This window comes from Abrus precatorius, unplaced genomic scaffold (genome assembly GCF_003935025.1).
Source record: "Abrus precatorius isolate BTA unplaced genomic scaffold, Abrus_2018 Scaffold1, whole genome shotgun sequence".
Taxonomy (NCBI): domain Eukaryota; kingdom Viridiplantae; phylum Streptophyta; class Magnoliopsida; order Fabales; family Fabaceae; genus Abrus; species Abrus precatorius.
This window is the reverse complement of record NW_020874291.1, coordinates 1,605,711-1,627,103: the sequence shown is the minus strand read 5'-3', so window position 1 is coordinate 1,627,103 and position 21,393 is coordinate 1,605,711. Positions and strand designations below refer to the sequence as shown.

Sequence of the window (21,393 nt, the reverse complement as noted above, 5' to 3'; positions counted from 1 at the left end):
ATGAAAGATTATGTCTCAAAGTATTGTATTATTAATAAAGCTAACACTTTTGATAATCATTGAAGATGATAATTATAACATTTTTTTTATTTGTCTAATCACTTCATTCAATAAAAATATAATAATTACTAAAAAATTATTTTTAAGAGAATAAAAATTATGTTTAATACAAACATTATTAGTATTATTATTGAATGCATTATTTAGATGTCAATACTAAGTTCTTTGTCAACAATGTTCATACTAAGAAGTAAATTTTACATAAAGCTAAGTAATTGATTTTTAAAAGTATTAAGAAAATTTAGTAAATATAGTTAACCTTAAGCCAAATTCTTAGTCAAAAAAGATAAATGACACCAAAAATTGATGAATATGAATCTACTTTGTTCAATGTCAAATTGTTTACAAATGAACTCAGCTAAGCCTATTTAGAATATAATTAAAGACTTTAATTACAATAAAAACTAATTATTTATTCTACGAGAGAGACTTCAAAACAAACTTGATTGATATGTACGTCACGTTGAAAGCAAAAATGCTTAATCCTAAGCCCATTTGGCTATAAGTGACATAAAACCAGCTCCCAGAAGGAGAGATACATTGCATCCTAATTGAAGCCTACCACTATTTTGCATCTTTGTACTCATAAAATCAGCTGCAAGAAGATCAACAAGTGCCATATAAATTAAAATTCCAGATGATGCTGCATTGAAGATTCCTTCCACAATAAGCGCAGTGGGACTGTTTTCATCATAAGTATCAGTGATTCCTATGCCAATTCCAATCCCCACAGGAGTAGTTAACGCAAAAAACAACCCCATAATTGTGACAGACACCCTCTTAAATCTTGCCTGCAGTAATTTCACATTCTAAAAAGTTACAAAACATTGCTATTTTCTTTCATTTCATAAATAAAAATAAAAATTATAAAGACTTATATTGCTTGCTTTAGAAGTATCTTTATCTATATATGTTTATATAAAGAAACAATCTAACCACTATTATGGCTGTGTGTGTGGTGACTAACAACATGTTTCAATGAATTTTTAAAGGAAAGATACTTTATGGTTGTTGAAAGTTCGGCGACAACTAAAGGTCTATGGAGATTCAGTTTTCATAGTAATGTTATCATGATTGAATCTTGGAACTTCAAAATACAAATTACTGAAACTTTATTTTTTAATGTAAAAGTTATGTTAATTTCCAACATTAAGTGTTGACATGTGTGTGGTACGGTACGGTCATGACATTTTAATACCTAATTAATTAACGTAGTTTCATCATTTGAATAGGAACAAAGAATGGACCCTATGAAATTTATTCATAAAACGTGATAAAGCCTTAGGAACAAGCTAGTAACTAAGCATAGCTAAATAAATCCTTTTTTAAATTGTACAAATTTAGTTTCCATTAGTTTTCTTCAACTTAAAACCCTTAAACTTCTAACCATTTACTCAAAATATTTACAAATTGAATTGATTAAACTCTTTTTATTTAAAATTAAAAAAAATATAGATCAAATTTATCCATCATTCAAAAAATTAAGATTTTCTCGCTTCAAATCCTAATCTCACATCTTATAAAATTCTTTAACTTTTGTCAAATATTCACTAATTTATTTATTTTTAATATTTTAAAATATGTCATATTCCAATTCTATTATAAACTTTCTAAAATTTTGAATAAAACCTCTTTTAAATATTTCAAATAGAAAAAAAATCAATAAAAGATTAGAGCTTGTTTGTTTCTCTTTTAGATTTTAATTTTTCAAAATTATATTTTAAAAAAAAATTAAATACCTATTTTTAAGAAGAAAATGAAAATGAAACTTGTGTTAACAAATATTTTGTTTTTTAAATTTTAAAAAGAAAAAAACAGTTTTTAAAAACAAAAATTAAACTTGTAGAATTTAAAAAATAACTTAATCAACTTTAAGAAATAAAAAAAAAATTACAATTACACATTATCCAAACTAAAAAATCAAAACCACTCAATTCAATAAAATGATTTGTTTTAGTCGGAAAAAAAAAACAAAAAAAGTTTGAAGAATCCTAACCAATAATTATTATTTCGTGTATCACACCAACAAAACTACAAGCATGACTTCAATGACAAATAACTCTAAAACTACAAACATGACTTCAATGACAAATAACTCTACATAAATAATAGAGTACCTGAGTTATGCAACTTCCAAGTCCCATGCCCTCGAAAAATTGATGAAAAGTCAAAGCAGCTACCAGTGGCCTTATTGTTTTGGGACTCTCTGAAGCTCCCAAAGATATTCCAATGATGACAGAATGAACAACGATCCCTAACTCCAATACCTACGTTGAAATCAAAACCAACAATCCATGTGAATTCAAAATTCAAAATTTATTATCATAAAAGAAAATCAAACATTTATCGTGTTTGAGTACTATGATCAAAATTAAAAAATTGATGAATCAAATGAAGGACATTTTTAAAATTCATTGTAATATAGACAAAAGTTAAAAATTAGATGGTACTTGTGATATGACCCGATGGCGAAGAAGCTTTGAGGAATGAGAGGACATTTGGCCGTGGGCATGACCATGTGTTGCATGTGTGTGAAGGTGCACATGCCCTTCATGCTCTGACGCTTGTTTCTCTGCATCGGTAGCCTCAACCTGAGCATTCTTGAAGTGCTGCTTTTGAAAATAAGCAGTAGCATAAGTATCAACCATAAGGGTTCCCATGGCAGTGCACATAGCCACAAACCCAGTGAAGGGAAAGTCACCCCATGGATGCTCACTCAAACACGGTGAAGTCAGATTCTCAAAAGCATCAGGGAGCACATGAATGAACCCTGTCGCCAATATCACTCCCGCAGCAAAAGCTTTAACAACAAAGAAAATGTCCTTCTCAGGACTCAAAGCGGGTACAACTTTACCCAACAGTGGAATACACACCCCAACTGCACCTGCAGCTAGAATTGATGCTAAAGCTGCTACTTTGTACCTCAAAGCTTTTGCTTTGTCACGTCCTTCGTCTCCTTGATCACATTCTTCTGACACAACCAGAATTGGAAGCACAAGAAATAGGATTACAAACAATTGAGCGTTTCTCTTTAACCCATTCATTGTGAAGTAGCCGAATCAATGAGCAGATACAAGACTGACGTGCTTATATAGTTTTACAGAAAGTAACAGTGAAAAAAATCCTCATCGATAAACAGAGGAGATTAGTAGATGCGTGTGCGGTAGTTTGGGTGTAACGGAATGAGCAACAATGTTGTGAAATGTCGACATAACAGTATAATGAGTAATAAAAAAATAATTTTAAATGAGTTAAATATAGAAAGTTCACTGAAGAAAGAAGAGAGTTAGGTCCATAATGTCGAAACAAAATTTGAAGTGTCCTAATTTTTTAAAAAGAAAAAAGATTACTTATCTATCTATATTCAAGTCAACTAAATCGGTTTCAAACATTGAACACCACGATAACAGAAAAGGGACCACCGAAGAAAAACAAAAATCTGACATTATAAGTACTCTTATAATTTGTATCAAAGAGAAAGAGTCAAGCCAACCTAGTTTTATCTTTCACGCTGTAATGCATGCTGCAAACTGAAAGCAATTTTGTTTGATATAAAAAATGAAATCTGTGTGACTTAAATTTTATATAAAAATCTTCCACCCGTATCATTTAAATCAATTTTTATTTATAATTTTGTGTCTTTTTGTTTTAAACAAGGAGTAATATGTTTATTATTTGTCTCAAAGTACCAGGTCTATTATAAAATAATCAACATCAACCTTCAAAGATATGTCAAATATTTTCATTAAATTTAATGCAATTAGTGATTTTTTACACTATCCAGACATTATTAAATTAAAATAATTTTTTAAATAAAAAGAAAGATATATTTTTAAATTTTTAAATTTTTAAATTTTTAAATTTTTTTATTATTAATAATAAATATTTTACTATATCTTATACTAATAATTGAAATTTATTATTTCATATATATATAACAAAACATCAAAATATAATAAATTTACTCACCCTTATTCTAAAAATGAGTTATACTTTCATCCTAAGTGAAAAAAGAAGACATATTTTACTAAACCTAGTTATATAACATTTTATAAAACAAATAAATTTATAAAGTATTTCACTATTAAAATTTTGGACTCCCAGACGGATTATTTTTTATATATGATTTTTATAAATTATATATATGAATATATTATTTTTTGAGAAATTACAGAAATATAAAAGTGTAAGTACAAAAATTTAGAGATGATAAAATAAAAATAATAATAAAATGTCATGGCAATTTTTGAAAAAATATTAAAAATTTAAAGAAAAGTTGCTATAATAATTTTTAAGGTTGATTAGAATGTTGAATTGCATTTTTTAAAAATATATAAAACATTATTTGTCAATTTAGAATTTATTATTTTATTTTATTACCTTTTGGTTTAAAGTAGGGATGATAAATTTAAATTTCTGTGATCTTTCATACAGAGAGATTCAAATCACAAAATAATCAAATTGAATTACAACGCGGTAGTACAAACTTTATATTTCATTAGTTAAAAATAAATACTTTTAAAAAATAAATTATATCTAAATTTTATATGCTAAATAAATCGTCTATTTTACTTTAAATTGTTATTGTCGGAATTAATTTGAATTATTTTAAATAATACATAGTATGGCAATTAAGATTTTTTAGTAAAATGTAAGATGAGAAAGTTAACGTTTAAAAAATTAGAGATACTCAGTTGAAAATCAAATGGGAGTGCAAAAGATAAAGGGTTAGAGAATCATAAAAATGTAAAAAATTTAAAAATAAAAAAGTTGTAACTAAAAAATAATGAAAAAAACTTTAAAAAAAATAATTAACAAATAAATATCAGATAAAAAAGGAAAAGATTTGAAGATATTGTTTTAGAATAAAAAAAATTTGAAGTAAATACTTTTTTTATTTTTTATTTCATTATTTCTCAAAAAGTTATATTTGTAAAAATCAAAGTTTTGTATCAAAATTTATACACTTTCAAACTTTTTAAAATTACAAAATTTTTTACATAAGTTCGATAAATAACTAACTTAGAAAGTACTTTCTACATCGATTATGGCTAGAAACCAATATAAAATCAATTCAAATTAAAAATTTTCAGATACGCGTATTTACAGGTAACAACCAAATTATTAATCCTCTCTCTAATTAAAGGGCCAAAATCAGGCTGACTCAGCAAACCCATTAGTCCATAATACTACCTATAAAAGGAAGGTAGAAAATACAAGTAAAGGGTTGACTTTTCAATATTAAATAGCATTTATTGCTCAGAACCGAATCCTGACTTCAGCATCGGAGTGCCTTTTGCAGATACCCTCCCCACGTCAACAACAGTTAAAAGGACATTACCGTTTCAGAGCAAAGACTCGAAGACTAGTGTCTCTCTAGCAGGAACATTTTGGCGCCTACTGTGCGGTACGATTTGCCTCTTTTTTTTTTTATAGTAATCATGGTACTTACAAGAAGCCAGTAAGACAGACAAGCTCAACAAGAGGGAACCTCTCAACAGTAGAAGGATACTACACCTAATCAGCCAATTCCTGAAGTTCTAATGGAGGAGGTGGTGATAAAAGCCTCTTTGCAGTGTTGAGGCAACTCAAAGCAAAGATGATGGAAATGAAGAAGGAAAGGGAGAAAGATGCTCTTGAGCTTTCGGCTTTGAGAAGGGAAAATAACAACTTAATGGAAGAGATAAGAACCCACATATCTTCTCAAACTACACCCCTCGCCCAAGAACAGGGGGAGTCCTCAGCGTTACAAGAGAAGCCAAGGGTGGTTTAGCAACCTGAAACCCAAACTGACCGAGATGATGTAGTGAGCCGAAGCCCGTTTGTTCACCATATCTTCGATGCCAAGTTACTAGAGTACTGAAGAGGCCTTGTGGGAACATTTGGATGTTTTCACAACTCAGGTTGATCTGTATACGGAAAATGATTCCTTGTGGTGCAGGATTTTTCCCACTTCACTTAGAGGACCAGTTCTCAGTTGGTTCACCCGACTCCCCCCTTCATCCATTGACTCTTTTGCAACCCTTACAAGACGGTTCAATCCACAGTTCGCCACAAGCTGACCTCACCCCTTGACATCCTTGGCACTCGTCAATATTCGCCAAGAAAAGGGAGAGTCACTTAGAGCGTTTATGGAGCGCTTTAGCAAAGTGACCTTATCAATCCATAATTTGGAACCAGCCATGACCATGCACAACCTCACAACGGCCCTTAGACTAGGACCTTTTGTTAATAGCATACGTAAAAAACCGCCCATGGACTTGGATGAATTAAGGAGTCGGGCTACCAAATATATGCAAACGGAGGAGTTAGCTAAATACTGGAATCAAGTCTGGATGGATCAGGGGTCCAATTCAAAAGAAGCAGACAGGAGAGAAACTTTCAAGTCTCAGCAAGAAAACAAAGCAAGAAGAAATGATGCAGAGAGGCCGCCTAGAGGACCCAAGTATCCCTCATATACAACCCTTAACACCAACCGGTCAAGGTTGCTCGATCAAGCCTTAGCAACAGAAATACTTAGCATGCTTAGGCACGCCAACACCCCTCCTCGGGCAGACAAAAACAAATATTGCCGATACCATCAAAACAGGGGCCATACCACAGAGGAGTGCACGACCCTAAAGGATAAAATTGAAGAACTAATTAAGGAGGGACATCTGAAAATTGTGCAAGCAAATCCTATCGGTCAGGCCGACAGGGGAAGAGACCGTTATCCTGAATCGTCGAAGAGATACGGTGATAAAAGGCCTGAACGACAACGGAGTCGATTAAGAGAGCCCCCTGTCAAACGATATGATGAAGCGAGAAATATCCCAAGAGGGTTATTAATACCATAGTCGGTAGGTTTGCAGGTGGAGGACCTACTCATTCGGCCAGAAAGAGGCACTTGAGACAAGTCCTCTCTGTCAATAATATATCCTTAGGCAGCATATTTCAAATTCCTCCCATCACGTTTACAGACGAGGACTTTCAAGGAGTGGATCCAGTGCAGGATGATCCCATGGTGATAAGTGTGGACATCCTCAATTGCTCTTTTCAGAAAACACTCATTAACCAAGGGAGTTTGGCCGATATACTATACTGGAATACATTCAAGCAATTGGGACTCAAAGAATATCACAAACCACTAGTCAGTTTTTCTGGGGAGCGAGTAGGGACATGTGGGTGTATCGACCTATACACATCATTCAGGTCAGAACACGAAGGAAAACGCATCAAGGTTACCTACCTGATAGTACATGCGAATACCTCTTACAACATACTACTCGGCCTGCCATCCCTCAATAAATTGAAAGTGATAGTGTCTACTCCTCACTTGGCTATGAAGTTTCCATCCAAAAGGGGCCGAATCATTACCGTTCATGCTGACCAAAAGATAGCCAGAGAATGCTACTTCACAAGCCTGCGTCTTAAGCCATTCCATGAATACAGACCAGATGTCAATATTGTATCCCCTCGGTTTGGAAAGGACTTTGAGATTGAACTAGATCCCAGAGTTGATGAGGGATGTCGGGTCAAACCCAATGAAAATAAGCAACATTTTCAGCTTGGACCAAAGCCTGAACAGGTCACTTATCGAGGGTTAGTCTGTCTGCACAAGAGAGGCAAGATCTTCAGAAAATATTACAGCGTAATGCTGATTTATTCACTTAGTCAGCTTTTGACATGTCGGGCATTGACCCGGCATTTCTCTGCCATCACCTATCAGTTTATAAGGGGGCCAAACCGGTAGCACAGAAGAAAAGGAAGATTGGAGGTGATAGAGCGAAGGCGGTAAAGGAGGAAACTGGTAAACTGTTACAGGCTGGCTTTATCCGAGAGGTGAGATACTCCACTTGATTGGCCAATGTAGTCATGGTTAAAAAGACAAATGGCAAATGGCGAATGTGCACAGACTTCACTGACCTTAACAAGGCATGCCCAAAGGACGCGTACCCCTTTCCAAACATTGATACCCTAGTGGAGGTGCAGCCAGCCACAGGATACTTAGTTTCTTGGACGCATACTCTGGATATAATCAGATCCGAATGTATCCACCAGATAAGGAGAAGATGACATTTATCACGGATTTGGCAAATTTCTAATACCGAGTAATGCCCTTCAGTCTGAAAAATGCGGGGGCAACTTATCAAAGGCTGATGAACAAAATTTTTGAAAAACAAGTGGGGAAGTGCATGGAAGTATATGTCAACGACATCGTGGTCAAATTCATTGCAATAGAACAACATCTTGAGCATTTAAAGGAGGTATTCGGTGAAGCTAGGCGACATGGAATATGGTTTAATCCTGAGAAGTGTACATTCGGAGTAGCCGGTGGCAAATTCCTAGAGTTTATGCTATCAGAAAGGGGTATCCAGGAGAACCCTGATAAGTGCCAAGACACCATCGAAATGACCAGTCCTTGGAATATCAAGGAGGTCCAGAGACTAGACGGTCAGATTGCTGCCCTCGCCAGATTTTTGCCCATAATGGTGGAAAGGTCTTGGCCCTTCATTGATTTGCTCAAGAAATCACAAAAATTTTCTTGGTCGGATGAATGCGAGGAAGCCTTTCTCCAGTATAAAATCATGTTGGCGACTTCCCATATTTTGACCAAACCAAAACCTGAACAAGATATGATCGTTTACTTAGTTGTGTCAGATAATGCCATTAGCTCGGTCCTACTCCAAGAAACACCTGAACCAGTCCCAGTTTATTTCATTAGCCGAACACTCCAAATTCTCGAAACCCGGTATCAGTTGATGGAGAAGGTGGTGCTGGCCTTAATCCACACAGCTCGCCGGTTAAGACACTACTTCCAAAGCCATCAGGTGGTGGTACGAACCAATTGTCCATAGCCAAAATTTTGAGAAAACCAGAGTTAGTTGGTCGATTAATGGCATGGACAATCGACATGTCCTAATTTGATGTTGATTTTGAAAATTGACGCCCTCTCAAAGCTCAGGTGCTCACAGACTTTGTCAATGAGTTTACTACCCGAAAATAGACCAACTTTGATATCTGAAACCTGCATGTAGACAGATCATTAAACCGACTGGGTAGCAGAGCAGAAATTATACTTGAAGGACCAAACACCGTAACCATTGAACAATCTATTCAATTTGAATTCAAAGCATCTAATAATCAAGCTGAGTATGAGGCTCTGCTTGCCGGCCTTAGATTGGCAAAAAAAATTAGAGTGGAACGCATCACTTGCTGGAGCGATTCAAAGATAGTGGCTGAACAGGTCAATGAAACTTATCAGGTGAAGGACTCGGTTATGCTCCAATACTACCAGGAATTCAAGAATATGGAAGGAGAATTTGATAAGGTACACGTTCGGTACACACCGAGGACCATGAATGAACAAGCCGATAAGCTTGCTAGGCTAGCAAGCCAAAGGAAGCCAGGACAGTTACAAAGTGTGATTCATCAAGAGATACATACACCCAGCATTTCTAAACAAGAGTGCATGAACATAGAAAATAGGCCTCAGAATTGGATGACCTCAATCATTCAATATCTCACCAGCAGCAGCTTGCCAAATGACCCAACCTTGGCTAAGAAGATAAGAATACAGGCAGCCAAGTACATCCTTCTCGGTAAAGAACTGTATAAGAGAGGAATTTCAACACCCATGTTGAAATGCCTTGATGAAGACCAAGCCAGTTATGTAATGAGGAAAATTCGTGAAGGTATTTGTGGTACCCATTCCGGTGGACGAACCATGGCAACTAAGATTCTGAGAGTCGGATACTTCTGTCTGACACTATCCAAAGATTGCCACATCTTTGTAAAGAAGTGCATCCCCTGTCAACAACACGATCCTCACATATACCAATATGCTGACACCATTCACCCCATCAGTTCTCCTTGGGTCTTTGTCATTTAGGGAATGGACCTTCTCGGTCCTTTTCCCATGCCAAAAGGACAATGTAAATTCCTTATTGTTGTTGTACATTACTTTACCAAATGGATTGAAGTAGAGTCACTCACCACCATCACAGCCAACAATGTACAAAAGTTCACCTAGAAAAATATTATCACACGATTCGGTCTCCCTTATACCCTGATCAGAGATAACTGGCTGCAATTCATAGACTGGCGATTCAACGAATTCTTGGAAGGATTGCATATCAAACACAAGGTTACATTTGTTGAGCATCCTCAATCCAATGGCCAAGCCGAGGCTGCGAACAAAGTCATTTTATATGAACTTAAGAGACGATTGGGTTCGGCAAAAGGAGAATGGGCAAAAAAGTTGCCCGAGATCTTATGGGCTTATTGATGTACGCCACAAACAACTACAAAGGAGACACCCTTTCGGTTGACATATGGTATTGATGCCATGGTGCCGGTTGAGATTGGTGAGCCATCATTTCGAAGACAAAAATTTGAGGAATCGGCAAACCGCGAATCCCTTGTCGTCAACCTAGATTTATTAGATGAAGTACGTGGTCAAGCAACGATAGTGGCCGAAGCTAGCAAAAGGATAATGGCAAAGAAATTCAATTCAAAAATTAATCCAAGACAATTCTATGTTGATGACTTGGTGTGGCGAGTAACAGGGGAAGAACGTCAGGACTGAGAAGAAGGAAATTGGCTGCTAATTGGGAAAGGCCCTTTCGAGTAATGGCTCGGCTAGACAATGGGTCATACAAGCTAGAGACACTGGAAGGGAAGACGATACCGAGGACTTGGAACAGCACACACTTAAAGCATTATTTCAGTTAAGCATTTGTAATATGTAATCAGTGCACTCTTTTTCTCACTCAGGTTTTATCCTCTTAAAAGAACGTGAAAAGGGGTTTTCGTGGGAAGGTTTTTAACGAGGCACATTATCAAGAAAATACTTCCTCTACAGCTACTCGGTTGTCTTGAATCATTTCTTAAAATTTCCTCCCAAGTACTTCTACTTGGCCAAGGTTGAATTAATTAATTCCCTCCTGAGTACCTTCACTCGGCCAATGATGAATCATTTATGAAAATTCCCTCCTAAGTACTTCTATTTGGCCAAGGTTGAATTAATGAATTCCCTCTCGAGTACCTTTACTCGGCCAAGGATGAATCATTTATTAAAATTCCCTCCCAAGTACTCTTACTTGGCTAAGGTTGAATTAATTAATTCCCTCCCGAGTACCCTCACTCGGCCAACGATGAATCATTTATTAAAATTCTCTCCCAAGTACTTCTACTTGGCCAAGGTTAAATTAATTAATTCTCTCCCGAGTACCCTCACTCGGCCAAGGATGAATCATTTATTAAAATTTCCTCTCAAGTACTCTTACTTGGCCAAAGTTGAATTAATTAATTCCCTCCCGAACACCCTTACTTGGTCAAAGATGAATCATTTATTAAAAATTCTCTCCCAAGTACTTCTACTTGGTTAAGGTTGAATTAATTATTTCCCTCCCGAACATCCCTACTCGATCAAAGATGAACAAAGAGTACCCTCCTGGGTACCCTTGTTCGGTAAAGGATGTATGAAATATTCAATAATCCTGGATGCCTCTGTTCGGTAAAAGACGAATCAATTATTATATATACCTTACCTAATTGGTTGAAGTCATAGTTCTTCATAAATATATTAGTAGTCGGTTAATAATAAGACAAGCAATGAAAGGAAAATTTTGATATTCATTTGTCAAAAGCATTACAAAATTTGGGCACTATATAATGAAGAAATAAACCTACACTAGGTTTTATATAATGAAATTTACATAAGATTCTAAAGGCTTGTATAGTCGCCCACCCATTCGGATTGAGTTGTGTCAACGCTACATTCAAAACCCTCAGTACTCCCATTTGGAAGTCGTCAAAGGGTAGTCTTATACCTAATTCTCTAAACATATACTCGTATACAAAGAAGGTATCGGCCATTCTGACACCCCCTAAAAAGACAAAATCAGGGTTCACAGTTTCATCCCCCTGGCATGTTCTAAGAATTATGGGGTATGAATCTGAACCCTCCCACAGTGAAATGTCACAATGGTCTACAAAAAGTTAAAGACTCTTATTTTTCCTAAAGCGAGAGAAGTAGGCGGCCACTTCACCGTGAACCCACTCGTATCCGGGAATCATACAGGAAGGAAATATTGGTCTTTCCCTAAGAGGGCTAATACTCGGAAGGAGTTCGATAGATTTAGAGTCAGTAGAATCAGACGATTCAACTTCGTCATTGCATTCTCTAACTTGGACCCTTACTACTTCTTGATCCACCTTACTCGGTATTGAAGAAACTTCAACATCCCTTTCGATTTCATCTACAACTTCTACTTCGATAGTAGTCGACCTTGAAGTATTTGATAAGGAATCCTCTCACTCAATGGAATCGGCCATGAAGAAGAGTTTTAAAGTGAAAGGTAAGATTAAACTGAACGTACCTTGAAGTAGTCGGTTCAGAGGAAAAGAAGAAAGAACTCCTGACAACCAAACACTTGAATACCTCTCGGTTCAAAGCAAAAAGTGACAAATGAAGCCTGGACCACCACGTATTTATAAAACTAGAGGAGTCGGGCATACAAAGCATCACACCTCTTCCTAACCGTCAGATCTTTCCCAGATCTACGGATGTGATCACGCACCCCTTCATTTTAGAGGCACATAAAACGAGGAAACCCTAAATGAAGAAATATCTCTGACACCCTTTCGCTTAATATCATTATTCATATTATTTTTCTATTTTTTATTTTTTAGCTAAGTATGTATTCGGTTCGTGTCTCCTCGTCATATTTATCTCTCCATTAAACCGAATACCTCTTCGGTCTCGCTCACCTTTTCACCACAACCGAATACCCCCTTGGTACTCTTAACACTTGACTTAAAAACCAACTACCTTCTCGGTCTACTTAACTCTTTATTACAACCGAGTACTCCCTCCGTACTCTTATCTCTTAACTGAAACAGAATACCCTTTTGTCAACATGCCATGTGTAAGTATATTATTAAAGCCCTCGCATCGTATCTCTTCGGGCTTGGGGGCTAGTGTACTGGATAAGATAGTACTCGGTCTTACCTACAGAAAAAGGAAACTGAGTACCCCCTTGGTCAGGACAAGCCGAATACCCTCTCAGCCAGGATTAAAAGTAATTAACCCAATTAAAGGTAACAACCAAATTATTAATCCTCTCTAATTAAAGGACCAAAACCAGGCTGACTCAGCAAGCCCATTAGCCCATAATACTGTCTATAAAAGAAAGGTAGGAAGTACAGGTAAAGGGTTGACTTTTCAATATTAAGTAGCATTTATTGCTCAAAACCGAATCCTGACTTCAGTATCAGAGCGCCTTTTGCAGATACCCTCTCCACGTCAAGCCACATCAGCAACAGTCAGAAGGACGTCACCATTTCAGAACAAAGACCCGAAGACTAGTGTCTCCCTAGCAGGAACAGAAACCAAGATGAAACATGATTTTTAAAAAAATAATTAGTGGACAAAGGCTCCATTGAATAAAACACAAACTAAGGTTTGTTTCTGCTTGTTAGGCTCTAGATTATGGAGAGAAGAAATTGAGAGACATTGAGTGAAATCTGTGTATTTGATACATAGCAAAGAACTTTATTTAAGATCTCTAACTAATATAACATTATCTAACTAATAAATAAATATTTTATTTATTTATTTATTCTCAACAAATACCAATTGGGAACTGTTTCAATCCAAATGCAAAGGGCTTTTGAAATCCTTAACTATAAGTTTCCAACATTCAAGCTTTGTAATTAGAGTTTATCTTTATTCCTTTCTAATAAGATATCAACTTCCAATCAATTGGCATTAAAAATTTGATCTTGGAGCTTTGAGTATCGATTTTTGAAGATAATTCTAATAATTAATAGAGAGAGAAAACTTATTAGTGGCTAATTAATTTAGAAAAATACTTTGTGGGCAAGCAATAGCCTCTGAGAGTTGCTACTCTTGATTGGTGGCATTGCCGAGAACAACATAATCAAAGGTAAATTATAGTCCTTTATGAAGGCAATGCTCAAGATATTTTAAACTAAGTATAATCCTAATTTATTTGCATTCATTGGGATGAGAAATGTCAAGCCTAAGGTCACAACTAAGAAAATAAAAATGGCAAATTGGATATGGGAAACAGAAAAATAAAAATTAAAAAAGTTACCAATAAAATTTTTAAAGAATTCTAAAAAACTTTAAAAAAAAGTATTTATTTAACAAAATCTAAATCTAGTTGTTTAATTACACACGGTGAAAGTATTACTATCCTATAACATTCGTATACTTTATTAAACAGAAAATGGAAAGAAAAATTTTAAAATAATTAGATTCAATAGATTTTGATCTATGTTCTAACTCGTATTTTCGTATATAATAAGAAATTAAGACTATATAATTCAGGGGAGAAAATTATTTTAAAAGGTAAAAATTGAATATAAAAACCTTATTAAAAGGTGATAATAAAATTAAAAATAAAATCTTTTGAAGAGTATATTAAAATTAGAATAATTTCTCTGACAATATTACAATAAGTTAAGGAGTATGATGAAAATTTCAGTTTTATGATTATATAATATGTGAATAGAATAATTTATACATCAGTATTATTAATTGTTATTTATTTATAACATGTTTAATTTTTAAAATAAATTTGTAGAATAAACTGAAAAATAATTCATATCACATGAAAAACTAGATAGTATAATTAAACCAGTACAATACACTTACTATTTTACAATGGATGAATGAAATAGTAATTTATACATTATTATTATAATTGTTGATTAATTAAAGTAAATTAATTAAAAATAAAAGCATAAGATAATTTATAATTAAAGCAATTTGTTTGAAATTTAACTTTAAAATAAAACTTGTTTATTTTATTTTACTATTAAAGTATATAAAAATTCACATGCATGATTTTATAACATACAAAAAATAAAGTAATTAGATTTGTTAGGTTTAGTTATATTTCTAGAGAAGCCAATCAATATTGATTGGCTTGCTAAGCTTGGAAAATATAGATGTATTCCAATTGAATGCTTTGATACTCTCCCTACTTTCCTTTCTCCTTTTCTTTGTCTAGATGATTGTAGTATTTAGATACCAAAGTATAATCTTTAGGTCCTTTTGTTTGGGTATTTAGCCCCTTTTATTAGCAAACCAATTAAATAAATAAAGTAATTTATACAACATTATTTTTTATTATTATAGGAATTTTTTTCAAAAATTTATTTTTAGATAAGAAAATTTAAGAAAATATATAATTCTTTTGAAAATAAAATGTTAGATCATGGCACTTGACAATCCAGCCAAATTAATGCTTTTACGATTCTGTAACCTATAAATAAAGTTATTTATATATCACTATTATAAATTATTGCATGAATAAAAATAAAAAAATTATTTTATTTTTAAAATAAAAAAATTTACAATTGAATATACTTATTTGAATTTTATATAAAAAAATTATAAATAAAAATTTTTGAAAGGTATATTAAAATTAGAATAAATCCTTTGACAATATTACACTGAGTTAGAAAGTATGATGAAATTTTAAATATTATGATTATATAATATAATATGTAAATGACAGAATAATTTATATGTCAATATCATTTATCATTACATGTATTTATAAATTTTTTTATTTTTAAAATAATAAGATATTACAAAATAAATTAGAAGATAATTTATATCGCATGAAAAAGTAGATAGAATAATTAAATTAGCATTGTATGCTGACTATTTTTTTAAATGTGAATAATAAAGTAATTTATACATCAATTTTATAAATTGTTGCATTAATTAAAGTAAATTAATTAAAAATAAATGCATAAAATAATTTATAATTAAAACTATTTATTTAAAATTTAACTTTAAAATAAAATTTGATTATTTAATTTTGTCATAAAAATATATAAAAAGAATTCATATGCATGATTTTGTAACGTACAAAAGAAAAAATTATCTATACAACACTATTTTTAATTATTATAAGAATTTCTTTAAAAAATTTTATTTTTAGATAAGAAAATTTAAATATATATATCTAATTCTTTTAAAAATAAAATGTAGGATCATAACACTTGATACTAGAAGTAAATCGATGCTCTTATAATTTTGCAATATATAAATGATAGAATAATATATGCATTGTTATTATAAACTATTGTATGAATAAAAATAAAAATAAAAAATTATTTATTTATTTTATTTTAAAAAATAAAAAAAATTACAATCGAATATATTTATTTAAGTTTTACAAGAAAATGTAAAAGATGTTTATTTATTTTATTGTAAAATAAGAAAAGTCACATGTCCAACTTTACAAAATGTCAATGATAAAGTGATTTATATATTAATATTTTTTGCTTGAGTTATATTTTATTTTATTAAAATTACATGAGGCAGAACTTTTAAATTTTTAAATATTTTAAACACATTTGAATAAAGTATAACGTAAAAAATAAATACATGTTTACCTATTTTTAATCTTCTAAAAAAAAGTTTGTTCATGTATATAATGTTTACTAAACAAAAATTAAATTAGATACTTTCAAGAACACATCATACGATAACAAATAGTCAAAATAATTATAAATATTAAAAGAAAATATATTAGTATGATTAAAGTTTCATTCACTCTATCAACGGAAGTTGATTTGAGTGAAAAGAGGGTTTGATATTGCTTAAGTAAGGTATTTTACTATTCAAGAAAATAGATCAAGTTGTCCAAAAAGTAACTTCAACCCAATATTTCAAGTAAAGTAAAGGCCCATTGTTTATTTTACTATATCCTAGTGAATCTAGAATGTGATAAGCTTTCAAAACATGGCTGACCCAATCTTTCAAATATACCATAGAGGTTGGGTTTGATATGACAAAGTCATGACTGTAAGTGGTTAACTTAGTCGAGCACAATGGTTGGCAGGTTTGCAGAAAAAGAAACACAATGCACACACACACTCAGCAGTAATGGGAAGGCCAAATTAAAGATGGTGATTCTCATACTTTGACGAACTCAACAGAGGACCTCCCTTTCCTCTTCTTATTTTCTTTACTTCCAAATATTTCTTTTTATTCTTACAGTAAAGCAAAATGTATACAACTTTAAACAACACATTTACTAAGAATAGAGAAGTGGATATATAACGCATATATTTTGGTAACGAAGAAAGGATACTTGCCTAGAAAACCTTGGTTCTCAATACACTTGTAAAGGCAATGATGCCCTGTTTTGTGGCTAAGAACACAAAAGAAAGCAAAGCGCTGAAAGAGATTGAATGCAGCCACTAGTTTGTATTTTACCAGAGAGGGAAATAGCCTGCAGTAGTCGGGTTGGCTTAATCATAATGCTTCAAACAAGTGGAACACTTTTTCTTCAGCTGCCATAACTATTCACCATGAGGACAAGATGCATATTTAAAGTGCGTTCCAAGGAATCTGACTTCCAGGGAAGAATAATCTTTTATCGACTATTATTATTCTTGCAAATTCCTAATAGCTAGCAATGTCCAATGTATTAAAAAGTAAAAACATGAAGAAAGGAAAGGGAACAAGAAGCATACTATTGAATTTCAACCTCAATGCAACATAAAATGTAAAAGTAAACCCTCAGGGAAATGTGTCACCACAAGTAATACAATTCACGCATATACAAACATTATATGTGAAGGCCAGCCGCATAAATGGTAACATAGATCAAGATCACGGTAATTGAACTTAATAACTGTTAAAATGGAACACAGACGTACTATATTATCAGGAAACTATAACATTTGTTCTCCTCACTTAGTGGCTTGAGCAATTATATTACTTATTGAACTGGCTTCCTCCTTTGCAGTTTCAACCAATGAATCCTGAAATCCCATTTCAATGTAAAATGCATTGAACAAAACATCGAGAAAAAAACTTCTCAGCAAAACATTTAAGAAATAACAAGATTGTTCCATACCTGCGCAGCTATCAATCGAGCAACTGTTTTCTTGCTGGACTCTTGAAGCTCACCAGCAATTAGAATTTCATCTAGTATATAGTAGGCCTTCCACAAATAAAAACCAAAACAAACAACAGATCAGAAGGGATCTTACTCCACAACTACAAATTGGCACTGAATAGAATCAATTATCAAGGTTAATTCAGGGTGGATCTATATCAGAAGAACCACCTATAATGATAATCAACAAAAGAAAAACAAGTAGCCACTTTTTTTACTTTTGAACATAGACCATGATCCATGAACAAACCTTGTGAAAGTTGAATATCAAGTCCAATTCACAGACCTGCAAAACGCAAAACAATCATCATAACATAAAACAGACATCAGAAATCTTAAAATTCTTACAAAAACAATTGGGAGTACTGTACAGTTAATCAAGCAGTGCTCTTCAAATGTCTAATATGAGAACTCACACTGCCAAAATATCGATCAAGAATCTCCACGAAATGATGAATTATTTCAAGGATTTCTAACTCGTTGTCATCTTGATCAATGCACATGCAGAAAAAGAGACTTGCATACCTGCACCAGATAGGCATTAGCACCAACTCAATTAATCACCACAAGAGACAGAAGGGCGCCAAGAAAAGGAATTCACAATATATGACAAAAACCAACAGTCTCTCCGGTATCCTACCTTTTATAAACAACTTTATATCCTCTCCATTCAACAAAATTACATTGCTTGGGAGCACGGGTAAGAATCATTCCACTGAGCTCCCGGATTACCTTTCAAAAATAAATTACAAGTTAATTTACACAGCAAGGATAGCTAATTTATTAGATAATGCAACATGTTCAACAGACAGTACCACATTAACAAACAAAAAAATCTGTAAACAAAAATCAAAAGAGAAACATACCATGTTCAGCATGCAGCAATTTCACATATACATAAGGAATTGAGGATCTTAAGAAATTATCAAGTTCAAGTACTATGTTATACATCAAATAAAGGATAAAAATGTTAACAAGCTACCTTACTTCTTTCTTTTTGAGAATAAGGTGAGTACCATTTCGTTAGTCTCACCTTCCCTTGGCGACTAATGAGAAGCACAAAGTGGATCTACATAGCACAAACAAAGTATATTCAGTCATATTATAAATTGATACAAATTTCTAGAATATTAAAGTAAAATTCCAACAACAATAACAACCAAACCTTATTCCACTAAATGAAATCGGCTACATAGATTAGATGACGCCATTGAACTCGGTCAAAAACTAAATTTTCAAAAATATAAGACCAAAGCATCTAAGGTTATTTTGAGTCGCTCTCAACATCTCTTTACTGTATTAAAAGTCATACAATCCACTTTCCTCACTAGTGCCTCTAAAGATCTTCTTTGCATGTGACCAAAGCATCTTAAACAATTTTTAGACATCTTTTCTACTATAAATGTTGTTCCAATATTCTAATATATACTATCATTTCTTATCTTGTCCTTCTCATTTGACCACTTTAAAGTTCTCTTTTTTGTCACTCTTGTGATAGAATAATTGGTCATATTGCAATACTATAAAACTTTCCTTCCGTCTTAATAGGTAGTTTACAGTCACAAATAACTCTTAATGTCATTCTCTACTTTAACTACCCAACTTGTATTCTGAGTAACATTTTCATTAATTTTTTTATCATTCTGTATAATCGATCTAAAGCACCTAAATCTAAAAACGTGTAGTATAATACCATCTCTAATTTTAACTTCCAATGCATGATCCTCATCTTATTTTTTTACTAAACTTACAATGCATATACTCTGTCTTAAGTTTACTCAAGTGAAAATCTTTGGATTCTAAAGTCTTCCTCCATTACTCTAGTTTAGCATTAACCTCTTCTTTCAAAAACCATACATGTCTAAGACTATATTAAACAAGTAAGAGCTCAAAACAAAGCCTTGATGTAAAAATATACTTATTAAGAAGTCCTTAGATACACTTCCAAGTGTTCTTACACACATAGTACCTCTCATACATGTCTTGTATAACCCAAATATATGTTATACGAACCTCTTTCTTTTCTTAAGTCTTTCATAACACTTATCTTAGTACTATATACTTTTCACAAGTCAATAAAAACCATATGTAAGTCATTTTTTTTGTAACAATACTTTTTTATCATTTTTCGTAAAAGATATATAACTTGTATTGTAGACCTTCCTAACATAAAACCAAATTAATTTTTTGCAATCTCAATTGTCTCTCGTAATCTATGCTCAATTACATTTTCCTACGACTTCATTGTGTAACTGTCTCTCAATAGTTTGCACAATTTTGAATATCATCCTTGTTTTTATAGATAGGAATCAAAGTATTGTCCCTTCTTTCATCTGACATATTCTTAGACTTCAAAATCTCCTTAAAGAGCTTAATGAGCCACTCAAGTTCCCTTTTTCTTAAACTTATCCAAACTTTATTAGAGATATTAACCCTAAGAGTCCACGGTAGAAAAATAATCTACTAGAAAGCTAGAGAAGTGTATGGCAAATATCTTGTGGATATTAGTAGTCTCATGATAACTCTAGAATTTGGTGTTTCTCGTAAACATATAGGCGTTGAACCCAACCACTTGGGTGTGTTCTCCGAATTCAAGAGCCAGCAGTTCCTTGTATCGCATTTCCTATAAACTAGTTAAAAAATTTCCTCCAAAATCTCACGTCATTCTCCACCAAATTCATCTTATTAACAATACTTAACTTTCTTTTAGTATTATATCTTCATAATTTATTACTATCAGAAATACAGTTATAATTAACCAACCCAAAAATCTGCATTCCGGTGTTACCCTTAGATATGAATGCTTCATAATAGCTACAGTTAAGCATAATCAACATGAACTATTTCAACTCGTGTCTACCAAAATTGACTAGAGTCCAATAAGCATCAAATTTAAATGGAAAAATTTAGACTCGACCGGACCCAATTGGCAAGAAAGATCTATGACGCAGCCGAAGGGGTTTTATTTGAAGCAAAGATGGATCCGATTGGGATGAAAAATTCAGAGCTTGAAGAAATGAAACAAAGGGATGTGCGATTTAAAAGAAATGCAAAGAGAAGAGAAGTGTAGTGCATAAACCATTTGGATTCTGAATAAGCCTTCAACTGCAACTATAACCGATGACGATTCCCCAACGCCTTTGCGCTATTTTCTCCTATGCACGCTGCACACACCAACTTAGGCTTTTAGTATTTTTCTTTTACCTTTATTTACCATTCTAACTATCGAATATTTCTTAGTTCTTACGTTATGTTTGTAAAAACATAAGTAGAATGGTAAAACATAATTGGGGAAAACTAGTTGAATCAACAAATTGTTATTTTAGTAGTAATTTATAAATTTAAATATTAAGTAAAGAAAAAAATTGAAAAACTAATTAAAGAATTAAAAATAATA

General features: G+C 32.9%; 3 protein-coding genes across 3 annotated transcripts; 1 reads left to right on the top strand and 2 right to left on the bottom strand.

The window, feature by feature from the left end:
- Positions 1-545: 545 nt before the first annotated feature.
- LOC113857737 (zinc transporter 8-like) lies at positions 546-3,104 on the bottom strand. The gene is made up of 3 exons (XM_027489910.1): positions 2,511-3,104; positions 2,178-2,327; positions 546-851 (listed from the first exon to the last, which is right to left on the bottom strand). The coding sequence occupies exons 1-3, from the start codon at positions 3,102-3,104 to the stop codon at positions 546-548; spliced, it is 1,050 nt and encodes a 349-aa protein (XP_027345711.1).
- A 5,049-nt stretch (positions 3,105-8,153) lies between these two features.
- LOC113857730 lies at positions 8,154-10,627 on the top strand. Its single transcript, XM_027489896.1, has 4 exons — positions 8,154-8,889; positions 9,078-9,905; positions 10,140-10,240; positions 10,352-10,627. Exons 1-4 carry the CDS (start codon positions 8,154-8,156, stop codon positions 10,625-10,627), a joined length of 1,941 nt encoding a protein of 646 aa, XP_027345697.1.
- A 6,928-nt stretch (positions 10,628-17,555) lies between these two features.
- On the bottom strand, positions 17,556-21,160 carry LOC113856515 (AP-1 complex subunit sigma-2). Its single transcript, XM_027488360.1, has 7 exons — positions 21,076-21,160; positions 18,979-19,065; positions 18,637-18,728; positions 18,413-18,521; positions 18,247-18,282; positions 17,955-18,041; positions 17,556-17,859 (listed from the first exon to the last, which is right to left on the bottom strand). Exons 1-7 carry the CDS (start codon positions 21,076-21,078, stop codon positions 17,788-17,790), a joined length of 486 nt encoding a protein of 161 aa, XP_027344161.1. The 5' UTR covers positions 21,079-21,160; the 3' UTR covers positions 17,556-17,787.
- Between the last annotated feature and the right edge of the window lie 233 nt (positions 21,161-21,393).

Excerpts from the sequence above, each read along its gene's own strand:
- LOC113857730 (XM_027489896.1), top strand. The coding sequence starts at position 8,154 with ATGCCCTTCAGTCTGAAAAATGCGGGGGCAACTTATCAAAGGCTGATG. Across the intron at positions 9,906-10,139 it reads TGACACCATTCACCCCATCA|ACTGGCGATTCAACGAATTC; the intron begins GTTCTCCTTGGG and ends TGCAATTCATAG. Across the intron at positions 10,241-10,351 it reads AAGCCGAGGCTGCGAACAAA|GAGACACCCTTTCGGTTGAC; the intron begins GTCATTTTATAT and ends ACAACTACAAAG.
- LOC113857737 (XM_027489910.1), bottom strand. The coding sequence starts at position 3,104 with ATGAATGGGTTAAAGAGAAACGCTCAATTGTTTGTAATCCTATTTCTT. Across the intron at positions 2,328-2,510 it reads GCCATCGGGTCATATCACAA|GTATTGGAGTTAGGGATCGT; the intron begins GTACCATCTAAT and ends ATTTCAACGTAG. Across the intron at positions 852-2,177 it reads TTGGAAGTTGCATAACTCAG|GCAAGATTTAAGAGGGTGTC; the intron begins GTACTCTATTAT and ends AAATTACTGCAG.
- LOC113856515 (XM_027488360.1), bottom strand. Across the intron at positions 18,042-18,246 it reads TGATATTCAACTTTCACAAG|GCCTACTATATACTAGATGA; the intron begins GTTTGTTCATGG and ends TATTTGTGGAAG. Across the intron at positions 17,860-17,954 it reads CTCGATTGATAGCTGCGCAG|GATTCATTGGTTGAAACTGC; the intron begins GTATGGAACAAT and ends ATGGGATTTCAG.